The sequence below is a fragment of the Saccostrea cucullata genome, unplaced genomic scaffold (genome assembly GCF_032062105.1).
Source record: "Saccostrea cucullata isolate Sc308-1 unplaced genomic scaffold, CSIRO_AGI_Scuc_v1 ctg5280, whole genome shotgun sequence".
In the NCBI taxonomy this organism is placed as follows: domain Eukaryota; kingdom Metazoa; phylum Mollusca; class Bivalvia; order Ostreida; family Ostreidae; genus Saccostrea; species Saccostrea cuccullata.
The window spans coordinates 1,862-19,567 of record NW_026929744.1 but is presented as its reverse complement, the minus strand read 5'-3'; the positions used below and the strand labels follow the sequence as shown (position 1 = coordinate 19,567).

General features: G+C 34.8%; 1 protein-coding gene across 1 annotated transcript in view; it reads right to left on the bottom strand.

Annotated features, from left to right (window-relative positions):
• LOC134282102 (macrophage mannose receptor 1-like) overlaps positions 1-16,728 on the bottom strand; it is a 34,881-nt gene extending 18,153 nt beyond the window's left edge. Inside the window, exons 1-6 of the mRNA XM_062764551.1 lie at positions 16,617-16,728; positions 15,544-15,663; positions 15,197-15,354; positions 12,326-12,416; positions 8,134-8,369; positions 919-1,084 (exon numbers count right to left, since the gene is read on the bottom strand). Coding sequence (XP_062620535.1) covers positions 919-1,084; positions 8,134-8,369; positions 12,326-12,416; positions 15,197-15,354; positions 15,544-15,663; positions 16,617-16,713 — 868 coding nt within the window. The 5' untranslated portion in view covers positions 16,714-16,728. The remainder of the gene's footprint in view (positions 1-918; positions 1,085-8,133; positions 8,370-12,325; positions 12,417-15,196; positions 15,355-15,543; positions 15,664-16,616) is intronic.
• Positions 16,729-17,706: the final 978 nt, after the last annotated feature.

The window sequence follows — 17,706 nt, the reverse complement described above, 5'->3', positions numbered from 1 at the left end:
AAAATATTAACACAAAGAATGTAAAGCCAACTGGTTTTTCAAAATGGAATTCAGAAATGCTTCTAAAAGGATTTCAAGAAATGGAATTGAGAGATGTTTTTAATGTGTGCTTTAAGGTGTCTTCAAATTCAGCTGTCCAGTGGCTACAATTTAGAATTTTGCACAGAATACTACCTGCAAATTATTACCTTAAAAATTAAAATAAAAGAAAACGATACTTGTACATTCTGTAACAGTGAATGTGAAACCATATATGTAAAGATGTAATGCATATTTGGAATGATCTTAGACTACATATTTACAATTACACATCAAAACGTGTAGGTTTTAATATTCAAAATGTAATCTTTGGAGAGTTACCTTTGTCAAATTCAAACTATGTCATAAATTTTCTAATTTTATATGCTAAACAGTACATTTTTTACTGCTTAAAAAATGCAAAGAAGCCTAATTTAAATGGGCTGATTGCCCATTTAAAAATGTATTATAAGGTTGAGAAGTACATATCTGTTAAAAATCTAACTGCAGAAAATTTTGAGTCTACATGGTCACATTGGAAAACTATGTTGGAAATGTAAATCCTCTGAAAAAAAAAACATATTTAGATCAAATGTAGCATACTTTTTCTGTCTCCTGTTTTATCCACATAAAGTGTGTAAAAATTTGCTAAAATTGATGTATTGTTGATATAAGTATGAGTGAAGTGCGAAAGTGGGTGGGTGTGAAAAAATTTCTGTGCAAATTTTGATAAATGTATTTGATGTTTGTGTTGAAAGCATGGAAATAAAGCATTAAAAAAAAAAAGGTAGACAGACAGAGAGACGGATAAAATATGATCAGTAAAGAACACTTCAGCTTTCAGCTCAGCTAAAACCAAATAACAATATTCTGTTGCCACTAAAAGATTGTATTATATACCTGTTGTGTATTCACAAATAGAGGGATACTTAAGGTCACACTGTGTGTCCTTCCACTCCGTATTAATTAACACTGTACAATTCTCGCCTGGCTTTGAAGTTGGTTCATGTGCTGCCCACTTGGAGTATCTGTATGGCCAGCCGTCCAGCCAAAAATGAACATCACCCTGAAAATCATTTCGCAAGTGAGTGAAGGCTAGGTTTTGGCGTTTATATGCAAAAGAGCTTATGAGAATGCATAATTTGTGTTAATTTTACGCAGAGAACCTTTACACTTATTTTCTTTTATCTCATACTTGTGGGGGATACTACTGAGATAAACTTACATGTATGCTTTATCTACGGGTAGATGCTTTTTGCAATAGCACTTCAGGCCTTGGCACGATCCCTTCATTCAAGATTTTATTTTATTGAAAATTTTATTTGTGAAAATTATTACCCTTATAAAATGAATGATAAAGAGCAATAATACCTTAAAAGCAAGAAAAAGACTGGTATATGAAAGTCAAATAAGTGCCTTATTTTATCAACTGAAGGAACCTGTATTGGCTACTTGAAGTCGGATGTCACCCCCCTCCTTCATTTAAATTGTTATCGAAGAGAGAAAAGCCTAGCAGTTTAGTTATTGTTATAAGATTTCTTTAGCACCTTCAATAATGCTTTCTAACATACTATGGATCAACAATGAATCTAAAAGTAGGCCTAACCTTGCACGTTTTGTACTGCCACCGTACAAAGAGTTAATTTTCACGATCCCATGGTCCTTACAACTTTCAGTCAGAAGTTTGCTTGATGTAAAGCTCCGGCAATTGTCACATAATGTTTTCAAAGACGCAGATAGCAAAAATTCTAAATTTTGAACACGATCTACTTTCTTTCGAGGAATGTCAACATCAACGGTGCTAGGTCATCAAAATATACGTCATCAAATTTGAATTAGCAATCATTCATGTAGTTTCACAGGGGAAGTCTCAAGGTTTTGTTAAAACGAAATTCGTGTGAGATAAATAGAACATCTATAGATGTGTGATTAGATATTAATAATAATAATAATAATAATAAATACTTTATTTAAAGAAGGTAACCTGGTTAGTGCATGCACTATTCTTCCCCAGGGCCTTCTTTATATATCAAATACAAAAAATAATACAGAATACAATTCATCATATATAATAGTAATAATATGTTTAAGGAATTACAATCATACGATTATGAATATATAATGTCCATCTATAGTTTTAACAATCATAATACAATATACAATATCGAAACCTTATTGTCCTCAAAAAATTGTGCGACAGCTGATGATGTAATTTTCTATATTACGCTTAAATGTTCGTAGAGATTGAGAGAATCTAATGTGTTGGGGAAGTTTATTCCATAGATGTACACCTGAATACTGAAAAGATGTCTTGAATAAGTTTGTACGAAATTTCGGCAATCTTAGATCATAATTACTTTCAGATCGTAGATTATAAGAAGTAGAAGAATGAAATTCAAATAAATTACAAAGATATTGGGGAGTCGTTCCACTGAAAATTTTGTATAATAATATGTATTTGTATAGATCAACTAGCTCATAAACTGTTAACCATCCAAGTTTCTCAAACAGTGGTTTAGAAGAAGAATCTGGACTTGCGTCAAGAATAATCCTTGCTGCCCTTTTCTGTAATTTAAATAGTCTGTCCATGTCCTGCTTGGGGGCATTACCCCAGATAGTCAAACAATAGTTAATAGATGGTAAAATATAAGCATTGTAATATAGTTTTCTGGTATGTAGAGGGAGAAATTTCTTAATCCTTCGAAGAGTAAATAACTTATAATTTATCGTTTTACAAACCGAGTCAATATGATTTGCATACTGTAACTTATCATCAATATGTACACCAAGAATTTTTTCAGTTTCAACCATTTCAATTGTTTTGTCTGAGGCATAAAGTTGTAAATTTGGATTATCTAATTTTAATTTTCTTTGCTGTGTTCCCATTAACATACATTTTGTTTTATCTACATTTAAAACCATTTGATTTTGAGCACACCATTTCTCAATCTCACAAAGATCTGAACTTAGTGTATTTTCTAAACATCTTGCATTATTATTATTAGAATACAGAGTTACATCATCAGCAAACATATCAATATTTGAATTGTTTACATGTAATGGAAGGTCATTTATGTACAATAAAAATAAAAGTGGGCCCAAAATTGACCCTTGTGGCACTCCTGCTGTGACGGGTAGAATATTGGAGACACATGATCCAAATTTAACACACTGGGTCCTATCGTAAAGATATGATTTAAACCACTTTATAGCTGTTTGGTCAAATTTGTAATGGGTTAATTTCTCTAGAAGAATATCATGATTCACTAAATCAAATGCTTTACTAAAATCTATAAATGCTATACCGATTAATTCACCACGATCCATTGCAGTAAGCCAACTTTCTGTTAGTTTTGTAAGTGAAGTTTGACAGGAATGGAGTTCCCTAAACCCCGACTGGGATTGTGTTAGTAGATCAAATTCATTAGTGAAATTTTGTATTAGCTTAGCTACATGTTTTTCTATCAATTTAGATATGGTTGGTAGAATAGAAATAGGACGATAATTATTCGGATCAGCTTTGTCACCTTTCTTAAAAATAGGTGTTACTTTGGCTTGTTTTAAATTTGTCGGGAAAATACCACTTGCTATGCTAGCGTTAATAAGATGAGTTATAGGTTTACATATATATTTAGATGTGACTTTCAGAAGACGTGGCCCAATGAAGTCAATGCCAGCTGATTTATTGATATTTAGAGAATTTAACATGTTATAAACTTCACTTTCCTCAATTTGATGAATACTAAACAATGATTCTTCATCAAGCTTAGACCTAACAAAATTACATAATATATTAGGATCATAATCATGTTTTGGCATATCCAATAGAAGCTTGTTAGAGACATCCGTAAAGTGGTTATTAAAAGTATTTGCAATATCCTGTAAATTGTCAACAATTTCACCATTAGAAGACACATGAGATGGAGTTGTATTCTTAAGATTACATGTTAATTGATTAAGATAGTTCCACATTTCTTTGGGATTTGAACTCTGTTCAATCGCTGTTTTATAGTAAGAAGATTTTGATTTGTTTATAAGAACGCTAACTTTGTTTCGATAAATTCTATAGTTCTCCATGTCTCCTTCTTTGTGGTAATAGTCCCGTAAATGTCTAGCATTGTTTATTTCTTGTGTCATCCATTTAGGACGGATTTCACTCTTTACTCGTTTTGTTTTAACCTGTGCATGCTGGTCAAGTACGCTATTAAATAATTCATAGAATTCAGTTAGTATTTCATTAGGGTCATGCATCTGGAGGAGATTGTTAAATTCTATTTGTTTTAAGTCTTGGAGGAATTTATTTTCATCAAACTTTTTGAAGTCTCTATACTGAATTTCTATGTGTTTTCCTTTTTGTTGCATGCATTTTGTTTTTCTAGTGGCACATATTGGGTAGTGATCAGAGATGGCTATAAAAGGTATATTTACTTCACACATGTTATCTGGTTTATTGGTGTAAAAGTGATCTATTAGGGTACTTGAGGCATTAGTTACTCTGGTTGGTGCTGTAATCAATTGTGAAAAACCATACTCTTCCATAGCAAATGTCCAACTTTGTGGGGGTTCTTTGAATAAGTCTACATTAAAGTCACCTGTTAAGATAATTTCTGCATCGTCACAGCAGGAGGCACAGTTAATCTCTCTAGCCAGGTCCTCTGCCCAGCAGGAGGGAGCAGATGGTGGACGATATGCTGAACAGTAATGAATTGGTTTAGAATTTTTAATCTTTAATTCCAGCCAAATTGTTTCAATATTACTGATTTCAAAATCAGGCCTACGTTTATATCTTATATTATTAGAAATGTAGACAATAATTCCACCACCTGCTCTCAGAATGCGATCTTTTCTTTCCATATCGAAACCCTCAATATACAATTCAGAATCACTGACTTGGTCATTCAAGAAGGTTTCACAAAGTCCTAATATATTTACAGTTTGTTTGTCATGAAGTAATAGTTTAATTTCTTCAATTTTAGGCAATAAGTGGCATATGTTTAGATTTCCAAATCTTAGACCTTTTTTCACCAAACCAAACCCATTATTGCTCGGAACATGTGGTACATGTATATTCTCATTTTTAGATATAGTATGATTAGCAGATTGTGAAACCTTCTTGGTATGAAATCTATGAGTATTCTTGTCTGGTTTTGAGAATTTAGAAGTATTTGGTGAAGTAATTAAATTTTTTGAATTTGTTACAAGATCTAGAGAAAAATATTCACATTGTTTGCATGAACAGTGGATCTTATTACATTCTGAACATAATCTACTAAGAGTCGAATAAACATTGTTGTCAAGAGAAATCGTTTGGGAACTATGGTCGGCTACACATCCGTTGCCAGTTTCCTAGTGTCCATTCGGACAAAGCTTGGTTTTATGACCTAGTTCCCCACAATTCCAGCAGTCCAACTTTCTTCCATGTCTGCAGTATCGTGATATGTGTCCACTTTCTCCACAGAAATAACAGAAGGCTGGACGGCGGAAGGAAGTACTGCCAAGTATTTCCGATTCTTCACCATTCGTACGTACGTTTCCGACTTTGAGGATACTCACGTATTGATGGAAAATTTTTAGCAGTTCTGCTGTACCTCTGTCTGACAGATGAATGTTGTCTTTCCAATAATACTCTTGTTTGGGATTTCCACGACCAAAGAATTTAGAAGTTGGAATCACTGTACCACCATACATTTCACATACACTTTTAATAATTCCAGTAACTTCACTGGTGTTTATATCACGCCTTGGTAATACTTCCGAGATAAATACACTGATACTAGAATTCCGATTTCTGAGATCTGTGATTACTTCTGCGAAATCATTTTCTATTGCCTCTGGGTCTCGTCGTCTAGATGCATCATTTCCGCCAGCATAGATGATTACACTACGATATGAAGAAACATCCATTTTTGAGAGCTTGGACCGTATATGGGAGATGTTTGCCCCGCGATTTGTGCTGACCTGCACAGTTGAACGCAATCCTCTGGTGCGGATCCTTTGTAGTATGGAACTTCCTATGATGAGGACAGATTTATCCGTTGGGATCTTTCTAGGTTGATTTGTTCCATGTTTGGTGTTTGAATCTGGCGAGGTAGGAAAACTCTTAGTATGAGCTTCACTTGCATCTGTCATGGTACTATTGGATATTGTAGGAGCTTTAAGGGTGCATTGGGTATGCCTTGATACACCAGCTGGAATGTGAAGGAGTCCGTCTGTTGATGTCTCCTTTTGTTTTGTCCTATTAGGAGTTGTTTGGATAGCTCTTGAAACAAGCGATGTGACATTTTTTGACCCATTTAGTTGCTGTTTTAGGTCACTGACTTCTTGTGACAAAAGCTTGACGGTATCAGACAATTCCTGAATAAGTTTGGCACTGCTAATACACTGATGACAATTCTGTGATGTCTTACCCTTAGGGGTGGAGGTGCATTGAGGAGATGTTTCATCTAAAGTCTTACAATTTGTTTCCAAATTTACATCCAATTTATTCAAGTCCGTGAGGAACTCCTGATACCAAGAAAAATACGACTCCCCTTGGATATGTAGAGAGCTTGTTGTCTCGTAGATGGTAACAGTGACAGTTTTATCCTGTGATTTATAAATAGATCCATGTCGCCTTTCATTGCTGTCTTTGAATAATAAGAGTTTCTTCTCCAACAGATCTAAAATGATGGAGTACTTGTCGCCATCGAAAGTAATTGTAACACTTTCCTGATTTTCCTGTACTTGCAAGAAATTTGGCACATTATTTACACTAAGTCCCACAGATTCCATTGGCAGATCATTAGTTAAAATAAATGATCTTGAAAATCCGGTAAATGAGTCCAAAAGTGACTTGAAAAGATTAGAATTATCACTCAAACTCATTATTATTCCATTGTTAAGCTAAGTAGAGATAAGATCTTCAGGAGCTGTAAAAAACACGTCTGGTCACCTTGACTGCTTATCTGCATTGAAATGGATGAACTGAATCCTGGCACTGGCGTTATTTTGCTAAACATTCTTAATTTATGTACTAGTATGTAATTCAAGATACAGCCTTCAAATCTTAACGCAAGTAAGTTACGGTTATGTATAGTTTCTATGTAATGAACTAATTATTTAAAACGCATACGTGCTGTACCTTATTGCATGCACAGAAAAGGTTAGAACTTGTTTTTTATACAAATTTTGTAACTACTACATGCGCTAGCCAGTGCACATTATGATGTCATATTATGACGTCATAGTCCTGTACTACATATTTTTAGAAGGCCTCGCGAATATATACACCATTTCAACTCGTTGGATAAAGCCAATAACAAATCACGCAAACAGAAATCCTTTGTATGCATACTTAGAACCCACAGCATGATCAAGCAACTGCACATTATGACGTCATGTTAGAACGTCATTGATCTTTTCCATTCAAGGTTATAAATACATCAACAAAACAACGTCGAAATAAGGGCACATCCTGTTTAATTTTTGATAAATAGTTTATAACATTAAGAGAAATGTTTTAAATATTAATGAAATTGCAGCACAAATCCTATGCATTTTCTCAATCGATAAAAGTTTAGGCAACGTACACCGGACACTGATTTTTTTTACCCTGTTTTAACTTAAAACTTTTGAAATAGTTAACTAAACAATTGCAATGTTGACATTTGTGCAGCAATATAATAAATCCATGTAATATTATGCATCTATTTATTCCTTGCTTCTGAAGAACAAAGTTGGGTATACCCTTGTGCCGAAGCTACTTTGTTCATTTTCCTTCTAAAAATATGTAGTACAGGACTATGACGTCATAATATGACATCATAATGTGCACTGGCTAGCGCATGTAGTAGTTACAAAATTTGTATAAAAAACAAGTTCTAACCTTTTCTGTGCATGCAATAAGGTACAGCACGTATGCGTTTTAAATAATTAGTTCATTACATAGAAACTATACATAACCGTAACTTACTTGCGTTAAGATTTGAAGGCTGTATCTTGAATTACATACTAGTACATAAATTAAGAATGTTTAGCAAAATAACGCCAGTGCCAGGATTCAGTTACAGTAACTGTTCATCAAAACAAGTCTAGTTTAAGAATAACAGTAATCTTTTAATTCTGGGCTTTACAAACCTGATGCCTCAATCCAATCCATAAAGCTCCAGGAATGTTTTTGCTAATTATTTCAATGGACATTTGCTCATATGCTGAGTTTATTGAAGCCAGGCTTGCGCCATCCACCTGGCAGGTTGCTTGCGCCGCATTAAAGTCCATAGCAGAATCAATGACCCGGAAACAGCTGCCAGCACTGCTGGTGTAACCACTGGGACAGCTGGAGACTACTGCAGCTTGAGTCGGATATCTCAAGGCTGTATGTAAAAGAAAACAACTAAAAAATTTCTTTTTCAAAGATGAGGTATTTCATTATTTTTTTTAATGGCTAAATTATGTTTTTGCACTTTAGGATATTTAAATATCCCATCAATGAGAAGTTGTATATTTAATCTAATGTCAAAGTAATCCAAGAAGTCAAGGTAAAAAATAATAGATTTAAGATGGACAAACTATCCTTACAGGGTCAAAAATTATCCAAAACCCCCAGAGAATCAGTCCCGAGTAACGGTTTCAAACCCAAGAGAATCAGCCTGTAGTAACGTCTACAAACCCAAGAGAATCTGCCCCGAGTAACGTCTACAAACCCAAGAGAATCAGCCCGTAGTAACGTCTACAGACCCAAGAGAATCAGCCCGTAGTAACATCTACAAACCCAAGAGAATCAGTCCCGAGTAATGTCTACAAACCCAAGAGAATCAGTCCTGAGTAACGTCTGCAAACGATAGAGAATCAGTCCCGAGTAACGTCTGCAAACCAAAGAGAATCAGTCCTGAGTAACGTCTACAAACCCAAGAGAATCAGTCCCGAGTAACGTCTACAAACCCAAGAGAATCAGTCCCGAGTAACGTCTACAAACCATAGAGAATCAGTCCCGAGTAACGTCTACAAACCCAAGAGAATCAGTCCTGAGTAATGTCTACAAACCCAAGAGAATCAGTCCCGAGTAACGTCTACAGACCCAAGAGAATCAGTCCCGAGTAACGTCTGCAAACCATAGAGAATCAGTCCCGAGTAACGTCTACAAACCCAAGAGAATCAGTCCCGAGTAATGTCTACAAACCCAAGAGAATCAGTCCCGAGTAACGTCTACAGACCCAAGAGAATCAGTCCCGAGTAACGTCTGCAAACCATAGAGAATCAGTCCCGAGTAACGTCTACAAACCCAAGAGAATCAGTCCTGAGTAATGTCTACAAACCCAAGAGAATCAGTCCCGAATAACGTCTGCAAACCATAGAGAATCAGTCCCGAGTAACGTCTACAAACCCAAGAGAATCAGTCCCGAGTAACGTCTACAAACCCAAGAGAATCTGCCCCGAGTAATGTCTACAAACCAAGAGAATCTGCCCCGAGTAACGTCTACAAACCCAAGAGAATCAGTCCCGAGTAATGTCTACAAATCATAGAGATCAGTCCTGAGTAACGTCTGCAAACCATAGAGAATCAGTCCCTAGTAATGTCTACAGACCCAAGAGAATCAGTCCCGAGTAATGTCTACAAACCCAAGAGAATCAGTCCTGAGTAATGTCTACAAACCCAAGAGAATCAGTCCCGAGTAACGTCTACAAATCATAGAGAATCAGTCCCGAGTAACGTCTACAAACCCAAGAGAATCAGTCCCCAGTAACGTCTACAAACCATAGAGATCAGTCCTGAGTAACGTCTGCAAACCATAGAGAATCAGTCCCTAGTAATGTCTACAAACCCAAGAGAATCAGTCTCGAGTAACATCTACAAACCTAAGAGAATCTGCCCCGAGTAACGTCTACAAACCCAAGAGAATCAGTCCCCAGTAACGTCTACAAACCATAGAGAATCAGTCCCGAGTAACGTCTACAAATCATAGAGAATCAGTCCCGAGTAATGTCTACAGATCCAAGAGAATCAGTCCCGAGTAACGTCTACAAACCCAAGAGAATCAGTCCCGAGTAACGTCTACAAACCCAAGAGAATCAGTCCCGAGTAATGTCTACAAACCCAAGAGAATCAGTCCTGAGTAATGTCTACAAACTCAAGAGAATCAGTCCCGAGTAACGTCTACAAACCATAGAGATCAGTCCTGAGTAACGTCTGCAAACCATAGAGAATCAGTCCTGAGTAATGTCTACAAACTCAAGAGAATCAGTCCCGAGTAACGTCTACAAACCCAAGAGAATCAGTCCTGAGTAACGTCTACAAACCCAAGAGAATCAGTCCTGAGTAATGTCTACAAACCCAAGAGAATCAGTCCCGAGTAATGTCTACAGACCCAAGAGAATCAGTCCCGAGTAATGTCTGCAAACCATAGAGAATCAGTCCCGAGTAACGTCCACAAACCCAAGAGAATCAGTCCCGAGTAATGTCTACTGACCCAAGAGAATCAGTCCCGAGTAATGTCTACAGACCCAAGAAAATCAGTCCCGAGTAACCTCTAAAGACCCAAGAGAATCAGAATCAGCCCCGTGTGATGTCTATACCAACAACCATGTAATATTCAAAGTCATTCTAGTATAGAATATCTTTTTCTCTCACTTTTGTAACGTTACTTTTATTTTATGTCGGTCATGTTAGATTTTGTTGTAATACATTAAAAACATTATTTTCATTTGAAAAAACTTGCTCTCACATAATCTATCGGGATTCCTTTATCCCAGAGTAAATAATTTACTATAACCTGGTTATAAATGGCATATAGAGACGATCGTTTTCTAAATAAATTTACTTTTGTTTGTCTGACAAATGTTACTCCTTTAACCTTTGTTTGTTTGACAATTATAACTCCGTTTACCTTTGTTTGTCTGACAAATGTTACTCCTTTTACCTTTGTTTGTTTGACAATTATAACTCCTTTACCTTTGTTTGTCTGACAAATGTTACTCCTTTTACCTTTGTTTGTTTGACAATTATAACTCCGTTTACCTTTGTTTGTCTGACAAATGTAACTCCTTTTACCTTTGTTTGTTTGACAATTATAACTCCGTTTACCTTTGTTTGTCTGACAAATGTTACTCCTTTTACCTTTGTTTGTTTGACAATTACAACTCCGTTTACCTTTGTTTGTCTGACAAATGTTACTCCTTTTACCTTTGTTTGTTTGACAATTACAACTCCGTTTACCTTTGTTTGTCTGACAAATGTTACTCCTTTTACCTTTGTTTGTTTGACAATTATAACTCCTTTTACCTTTGTTTGTCTGACAATCATAATTCCATTTACCTTCGTTTGTCTGACAAATGTTACTCCTTTTACCTTTGTTTGTTTGACAATTATGACTCCGTTTACCTTCGTTTGTCTGACAAATGTTACTCCTTTTACCTTTGTTTGTTTGACAATTATAACTCCGTTTACCTTTGTTTGTCTGACAAATGTAACTCCTTTTACCTTTGTTTGTTTGACAATAGACCAATCCACACTTTTCAAAAGTTATGTCCCTTGGCCGCCATCTTAGAGGATAAAGCCATACAATCCACACAGTAGCCTTTGTAGTTTTCAGGTTTGTAACTTCGTCATTTGACTTTAAAAAAGCTCTGCCTTTTGTGCACTGATTGCCCCAAGATGGGGCTACCCACACATTAAAAGAAAAAAAAATAAACACAATGGATTTTTCACAGCACGTCCAAATATTTGGTAGCACAAAGAGGAGAAATGACGTTTCTTTCCCTTTTGACCTTTTGGTTGACCCCGCAAAGGGAAACAACTTTTGCAAAGTGTGGATTGGACTATTATAACTCCGTTTACCTTTGTTTGTCTGACAAATGTTACTCCTTTTACCTTTGTTTGTTTGACAATTATAACTCCGTTTACCTTTGTTTGTCTGACAAATGTTACTCCTTTTACCTTTGTTTGTTTGACAATTATAACTCCGTTTACCATTGTTTGTCTGACAAATGTTACTCCTTTTACCTTTGTTTGTTTGACAATTATAACTCCGTTTACCTTTGTTTGTCTGACAAATGTTACTCCTTTTACCTTTGTTTGTTTGACAATTATAACTCCGTTTACCTTTGTTTGTCTGACAAATGTAACTCCTTTTACCTTTGTTTGTTTGACAATTATAACTCCGTTTACCTTTGTTTGTCTGACAAATGTAACTACTTTTACCTTTGTTTGTTTGACAATTATAACTCTGTTTACCTTTGTTTGTCTGACAAATGTTACTCCTTTTACCTTTGTTTGTTTGACAATTATAACTCCGTTTACCTTTGTTTGTCTGACAAATGTTACTCCTTTTACCTTTGTTTGTCTGACAAATGTAACTCCTATTTAAAAAACAAGATATAGAATTCCAACTTCCATCCTTGACTCTCATCTCCGCACAACCTTCCTAAAACAAAATTAATGAAATATTTAAAATAAAAAGTTTTTTAACTTTTCAAAACTATAAGGGCATCTTGATTACTGAAGGTGTAATGACGAATAATGACCGTAGACTACGACGAAAAATGACTCCCGGTTATTATTCTACGGCGAAAAATTCCCCAGAGGTAAGCAAGGAATTTTCTACTATAATCAAATGGAAGGCAGGAGGGGGTACCTCTTACTGAGCTCAGTGCTCACAGTACCTCTAGCTTTAATCTTGTTTTGTTCCACCCTTTCACTCTGTTCTGTGTATATTTTTAGAGCGTTTTAATATGAAAATCAGAATATTTCATTTCATTTTTGTAACGTTTTCTTCATACCGTCTCAAAGCAAAATATGAATCAAAAGCCTGAAAGGCTTCAATGGCGTCGAACAAGAAAAACAATTACAAAAGATCTGCAAATAGGTCAAGTGAGTGACTCCAGTAACATAATAATAAAATAAAATAAAATAGACTTAACATAAATACAGTATAGGGCCTGGTAGCCTTGTGTCCTGGTCCGAATGAGTCAGGGTTCGAATTGACCAGACATCGTCAGAAATGTCCATCCTCTATATCAATCTAATTTCTTTTCAGTCAATCGAGGACATATGAAGGGTTTCATAAATTATTTTAATTCATTGCCATTGTCAGAGTGTTGTTCTGTTGTATAGTGATTGCATCTTAACTATAACCATGACTCTAATGTTACAAGTACGATCGACTTACGATAAGGCGCGGTAAACAAATGGAGGAAATGGATAAATACAGTAATACTGGCATTACTGGTCAATATCGTAGGTTGTTCGGCTAAAATTGGATTGAAGATCGTAAAAGTAAAGCTAAGATTAAGAAATTCAATCTTTTTAGTCTTGTTGTATACGTGTTTATTTGTAATTATTTTACCGTATTTAAGATTGTTTGATTACAGTAATCGGTCCCAAAATGTGATTCATGTCATTCGAAGCACCCTAGCTCTCAGTAGAAATTCATCCGCAACAACCATTTTGTTTTTCTTGCGTAAAAATTAAACATAATATCGTTGTTTTGTAGTAGTATTAATTGAAGATACAATTGATTTAATTTTATATTCAAGCCATTATTCATTGTGAAAGTTTTAAAAGAAATTGGTTTACAGCTGTTGCTATTTTCTATTGCGGATGCATCCACTGACACATGCGGTCGCGTAAACCTGACTGATCGCTAGATGACGATCGGGCAAGCCCGACGCCATAAAAATTAAATGAAAACCATTCCTTTTGTTATACATGTACATACTTCGCACATATACCCGTAAAGTATCTAAACAACCCATTAGACAGTCAAAACTAGAGGTACTGTGTGTTATGAGCTCACTAGATGATACCCCCGCTTCCCATATGATTATAGGGGAAAATTTATGTTTTGCTCTGTGAGATCCAAAATAAGTGTCGGATCAATAAGTGTTGGTTGTGTTAGAATGTGCACGTGCGTTATTATTTCATTGCCTCGATGAAATAATTCTAATCTTTTTTTAATAACAAACATAAAAGTAATAAATAAAAGTTTTGAAAATTTGCTAAATACTGTGCCTTAATGGTTATTTTAAGGTTTTAATTTGTTTCTTTTTCTAATTCTCCACAGATATTCATGGATTTATGATTTTATATAAAAAAGTCGTTCACCTGAACTCTCCCCAAGATGAAAGTACATAAGACATGGAATTCAAACGTATTGAGTTTCTGGATATGAATAACAGTACTAGTGCCTAAATTAACTAACTTATACACATTTTTAAGAAAAATGGCATAATTAAATATTGTTTTGAGAACATTAATTATTACATTTTCAAATGACAACGATTTTTAATCTTTTAATATGATAAAACATCGTCATTATCACATAACATGACAAAGACCTACGACATCAGCATGTTGCACGTCCATCATGTTGCCGTTGCACCAACGTTTGGTCTACACTGAAAATTTTACAGAGATATACATGTACCATGCAGAGTACATGTACATGTATTTTTTTTTTAATTTCAACGGATTCGTTATAAAAATTCTTTGAAATACTCAAATGAAATATTTTTTGGTGATTTGATGTTTCGCATCAATATAAACTTTAAAATTTTGGTTCACTCTAAATGGGGGCATTTTTAAACGGGGGTCAATTCTTTATAGGACTCGCATATAAAATAATGACCCCTGTGGCTCTTTTTCTACAAAAACAAAAAAAAAATGATATTTTTAACGGGTGGGGGGTATTTTCTGTCGTTGAAAAATGACCCCGGTCATTATTCTACGGGGTCATGATTCGTCTTTACACAGGCATAACATACTGGAAACATTTGTATTTTAAATCATTAAAATTGATGTTTCTGTTTTGTGTGGTTATCTTAATGAATTCGAATAGATATATTTGCTAAACTTAAAGCAATATGAGCTACAACTTTGATAACAGAATATTTTGCTGCAAAATTGTAAATAACTATTTCATTGACAGAAAAATTAACGTTAATGAACGTCTGTTGATCACATTTGCGATGGAAGAACTATTTATAAGCTTTGATTGAATCAAAATTACATAATTGTCGTTCTATACAATAATGATTCTTAGTACATAAATCTGTATATTGGATTGTAAGTCTTTCTTCTGCTTTATTTTAGTCTAATTCATCATAAAGGTTTAAGTTAAGTACAAATTTAATAGAATATTACATTGAAACAGCACAATAAAATTTTCAAAAATGCAGTTCATATTGCTTTCAGGGTGAATCTTACGGTAAGTGAGTTTGGTTCCCCTCTAGCCCAGTTTGTGAAGTCTACGCGGGAATTGTCCATCCAAATGAAATAACGTTTATCATAATAATAATTATTATCAAAGAGTCCAATCCACAAATTCTTTGATTTCGTAGTATCAAACTGAAGCTCTATGAAAGCTGTTAACAATTTATAAAAAGACCAGTAAATTCATGTTATAAGTTCTAATATGTCAGCCACTTAATCAAAAAAGTGAAAATTATTTTCGAGTAATACAAATATCACATATGTAGAGTTAGCTTATATAAATATGAAGTCACATTCATTTTTTTAAAAATGCACAAGATTAAATAAAAATTTGGTCTCACCATTTTCCATCGCTGAATGAATTGAAACAAGAGAAAAGTCTTTTCCTAGAACGCTACACGAATACTTTGCCTGTCTAAAGTTTAATCTCGAGTCCTGAACTATCTTGTAACATTTGTTATCTGTTAATTAAAATCAATGTCTATTTAGTGTAGTATCATTGTGAAATAAAATTGTAGATTTAGATTTTAAAAATGTAAGTTAGACTTATATATTTGAATTACTCCCATGTCAACTTCAATAGTCCTCATCCACTCACTGACGTAAGAAACAAAGACAATCACAGGAGATTTACATTCATATTTGGCCTCCATAGCGTCAAACACAAAGACTGACGCGCACGAGATTTACTTAAGGAATCATTGTCTAGTTAGTATAGTATGCCAGGGTATCAACAATAGTGGGAAAGATGAGCCCGTTATGCATCAATTATCCCATGTTTTCCACTATTGTTGATGTCCCTGACATTCTATACTATTCTAACTAGACAGTGATTCCTTATATTTCCATTTCCTAATGAAATAAAATTGTAGATTTGGTCTTTAGAAATGCAGACATAAATTTAAATTACACGAGGATTCCCATCCCAGTTTCAATAGTCCTCGCCCACTGACGTCAAACACAATGACAGCCACACGAGAATTTCAAGCATATTTGGCCTCCTTAGCGTCAGACTCAGAGACAGATGCGCACGAGATTTGCATACATATTAGGCCCCTTAGCTCCTGACCTATTAACCTGTCTAATTAATTTACATTCCGGTAGAATTATTTAGAAATTAACTCCGCTAACTTTCAAGGAGTTATCACAGAGAGAAAAATTAGAAATGGAAATATATGCGTATCAAAGTTCCTTAGCTAGTACACCTATCGATTTACTAGCCTATCGATTTGTCTAATTTACATTCTGGTAAAATTGTCAAGAAATCAACTCCACTAACTTTAATTTCAAGGAGTTATCACAGAGAAAACAAATAGGAATGGAAAGACATTCCTAGAAAGTATATTTTGTGCTGGTATGTTTCAATGTGAAAACATTTCAGTGATCATGTAAATGAATTAGCTAAACTACTCACTTATCGGAGATTCTACAAAGCCTGAAGGACAGCCCCCGGATCGCACAGGCGTGTACCTAGCCGTGGTGACAAGCTCGTCTGAGCCAGTCCTCTTCATACAAACCAAATTGTCACATCTCCTATTGCAATTCTCTGTTCTCCGGCCATCTCCTGTAATTTTTTGTTAATTATGAATTAGAGTAAGGCTACATAGACACATAGCTCAGTTGTTTCTGATACATCATTTCATTCACACTTTTGTAAATTTGTAACAATGTGGTTTCCTTGAACATTGTTTATAAACATATTTAAAAATTCAAATATGAAAAATATAATTATTTCTCGAACGTTAAACAAGTCAGTAGCATCATACATGCTCTGTTAGCATAGCAAGAATGTTCTCGGAAAATACATATACAGTTATATCAGGGAATAATACGTAATGTCGCGAGCACCTCGCAGTTATCTAACTTACTACCGCTCTTTTGCGGGAGAGTCGAGAAAGCTTTAGATTTTGGGGGCACATGACATTGTTTACAGTAGTAACAATCAACTGATTTATCAATTTAATGCCCAAAATACAATGTATTGCCAAGAATTGGATTCCAAATAGTCGATTGTCAGCTAAGGAAAATTTAGAATATTTTATCAGCTTTGAAATGTGACGATTTTCAATGAAAATTTAATGAGAAAGGTCCGCTTAGTTAAAAATGTAACATTTTAGGATTAGCTCATCTCAAAAATTAATAAGGCTGGTTCAGCAATTTTTAAGCAAGGTATTCCATCTGGATTTTTATCCTTATATCCTTAAAAACTCTACAATGACCGATCTTGCATTGTATTCAATTGCATATTTGTCCCCACCTAACAGACGTTTCCTACCTCCATCGCGAAAGAGTTCCGCTAAGTTGAGCAATCGCGATATAAAGTATCCTAATGAATGGCTCTTTATCGAGTATAATTTAATCTGTTTTGGGTCAGTTTACGTTTTATAATCCGCTTGAAGCCTACGTGATTCCTACAGATGCACATTACAAAAACAACTGAACAGTTGCTGAGAAATCGCGTGTACAAAATTTAGGAAACTGAGAGTAATAAATAGAAACTTATT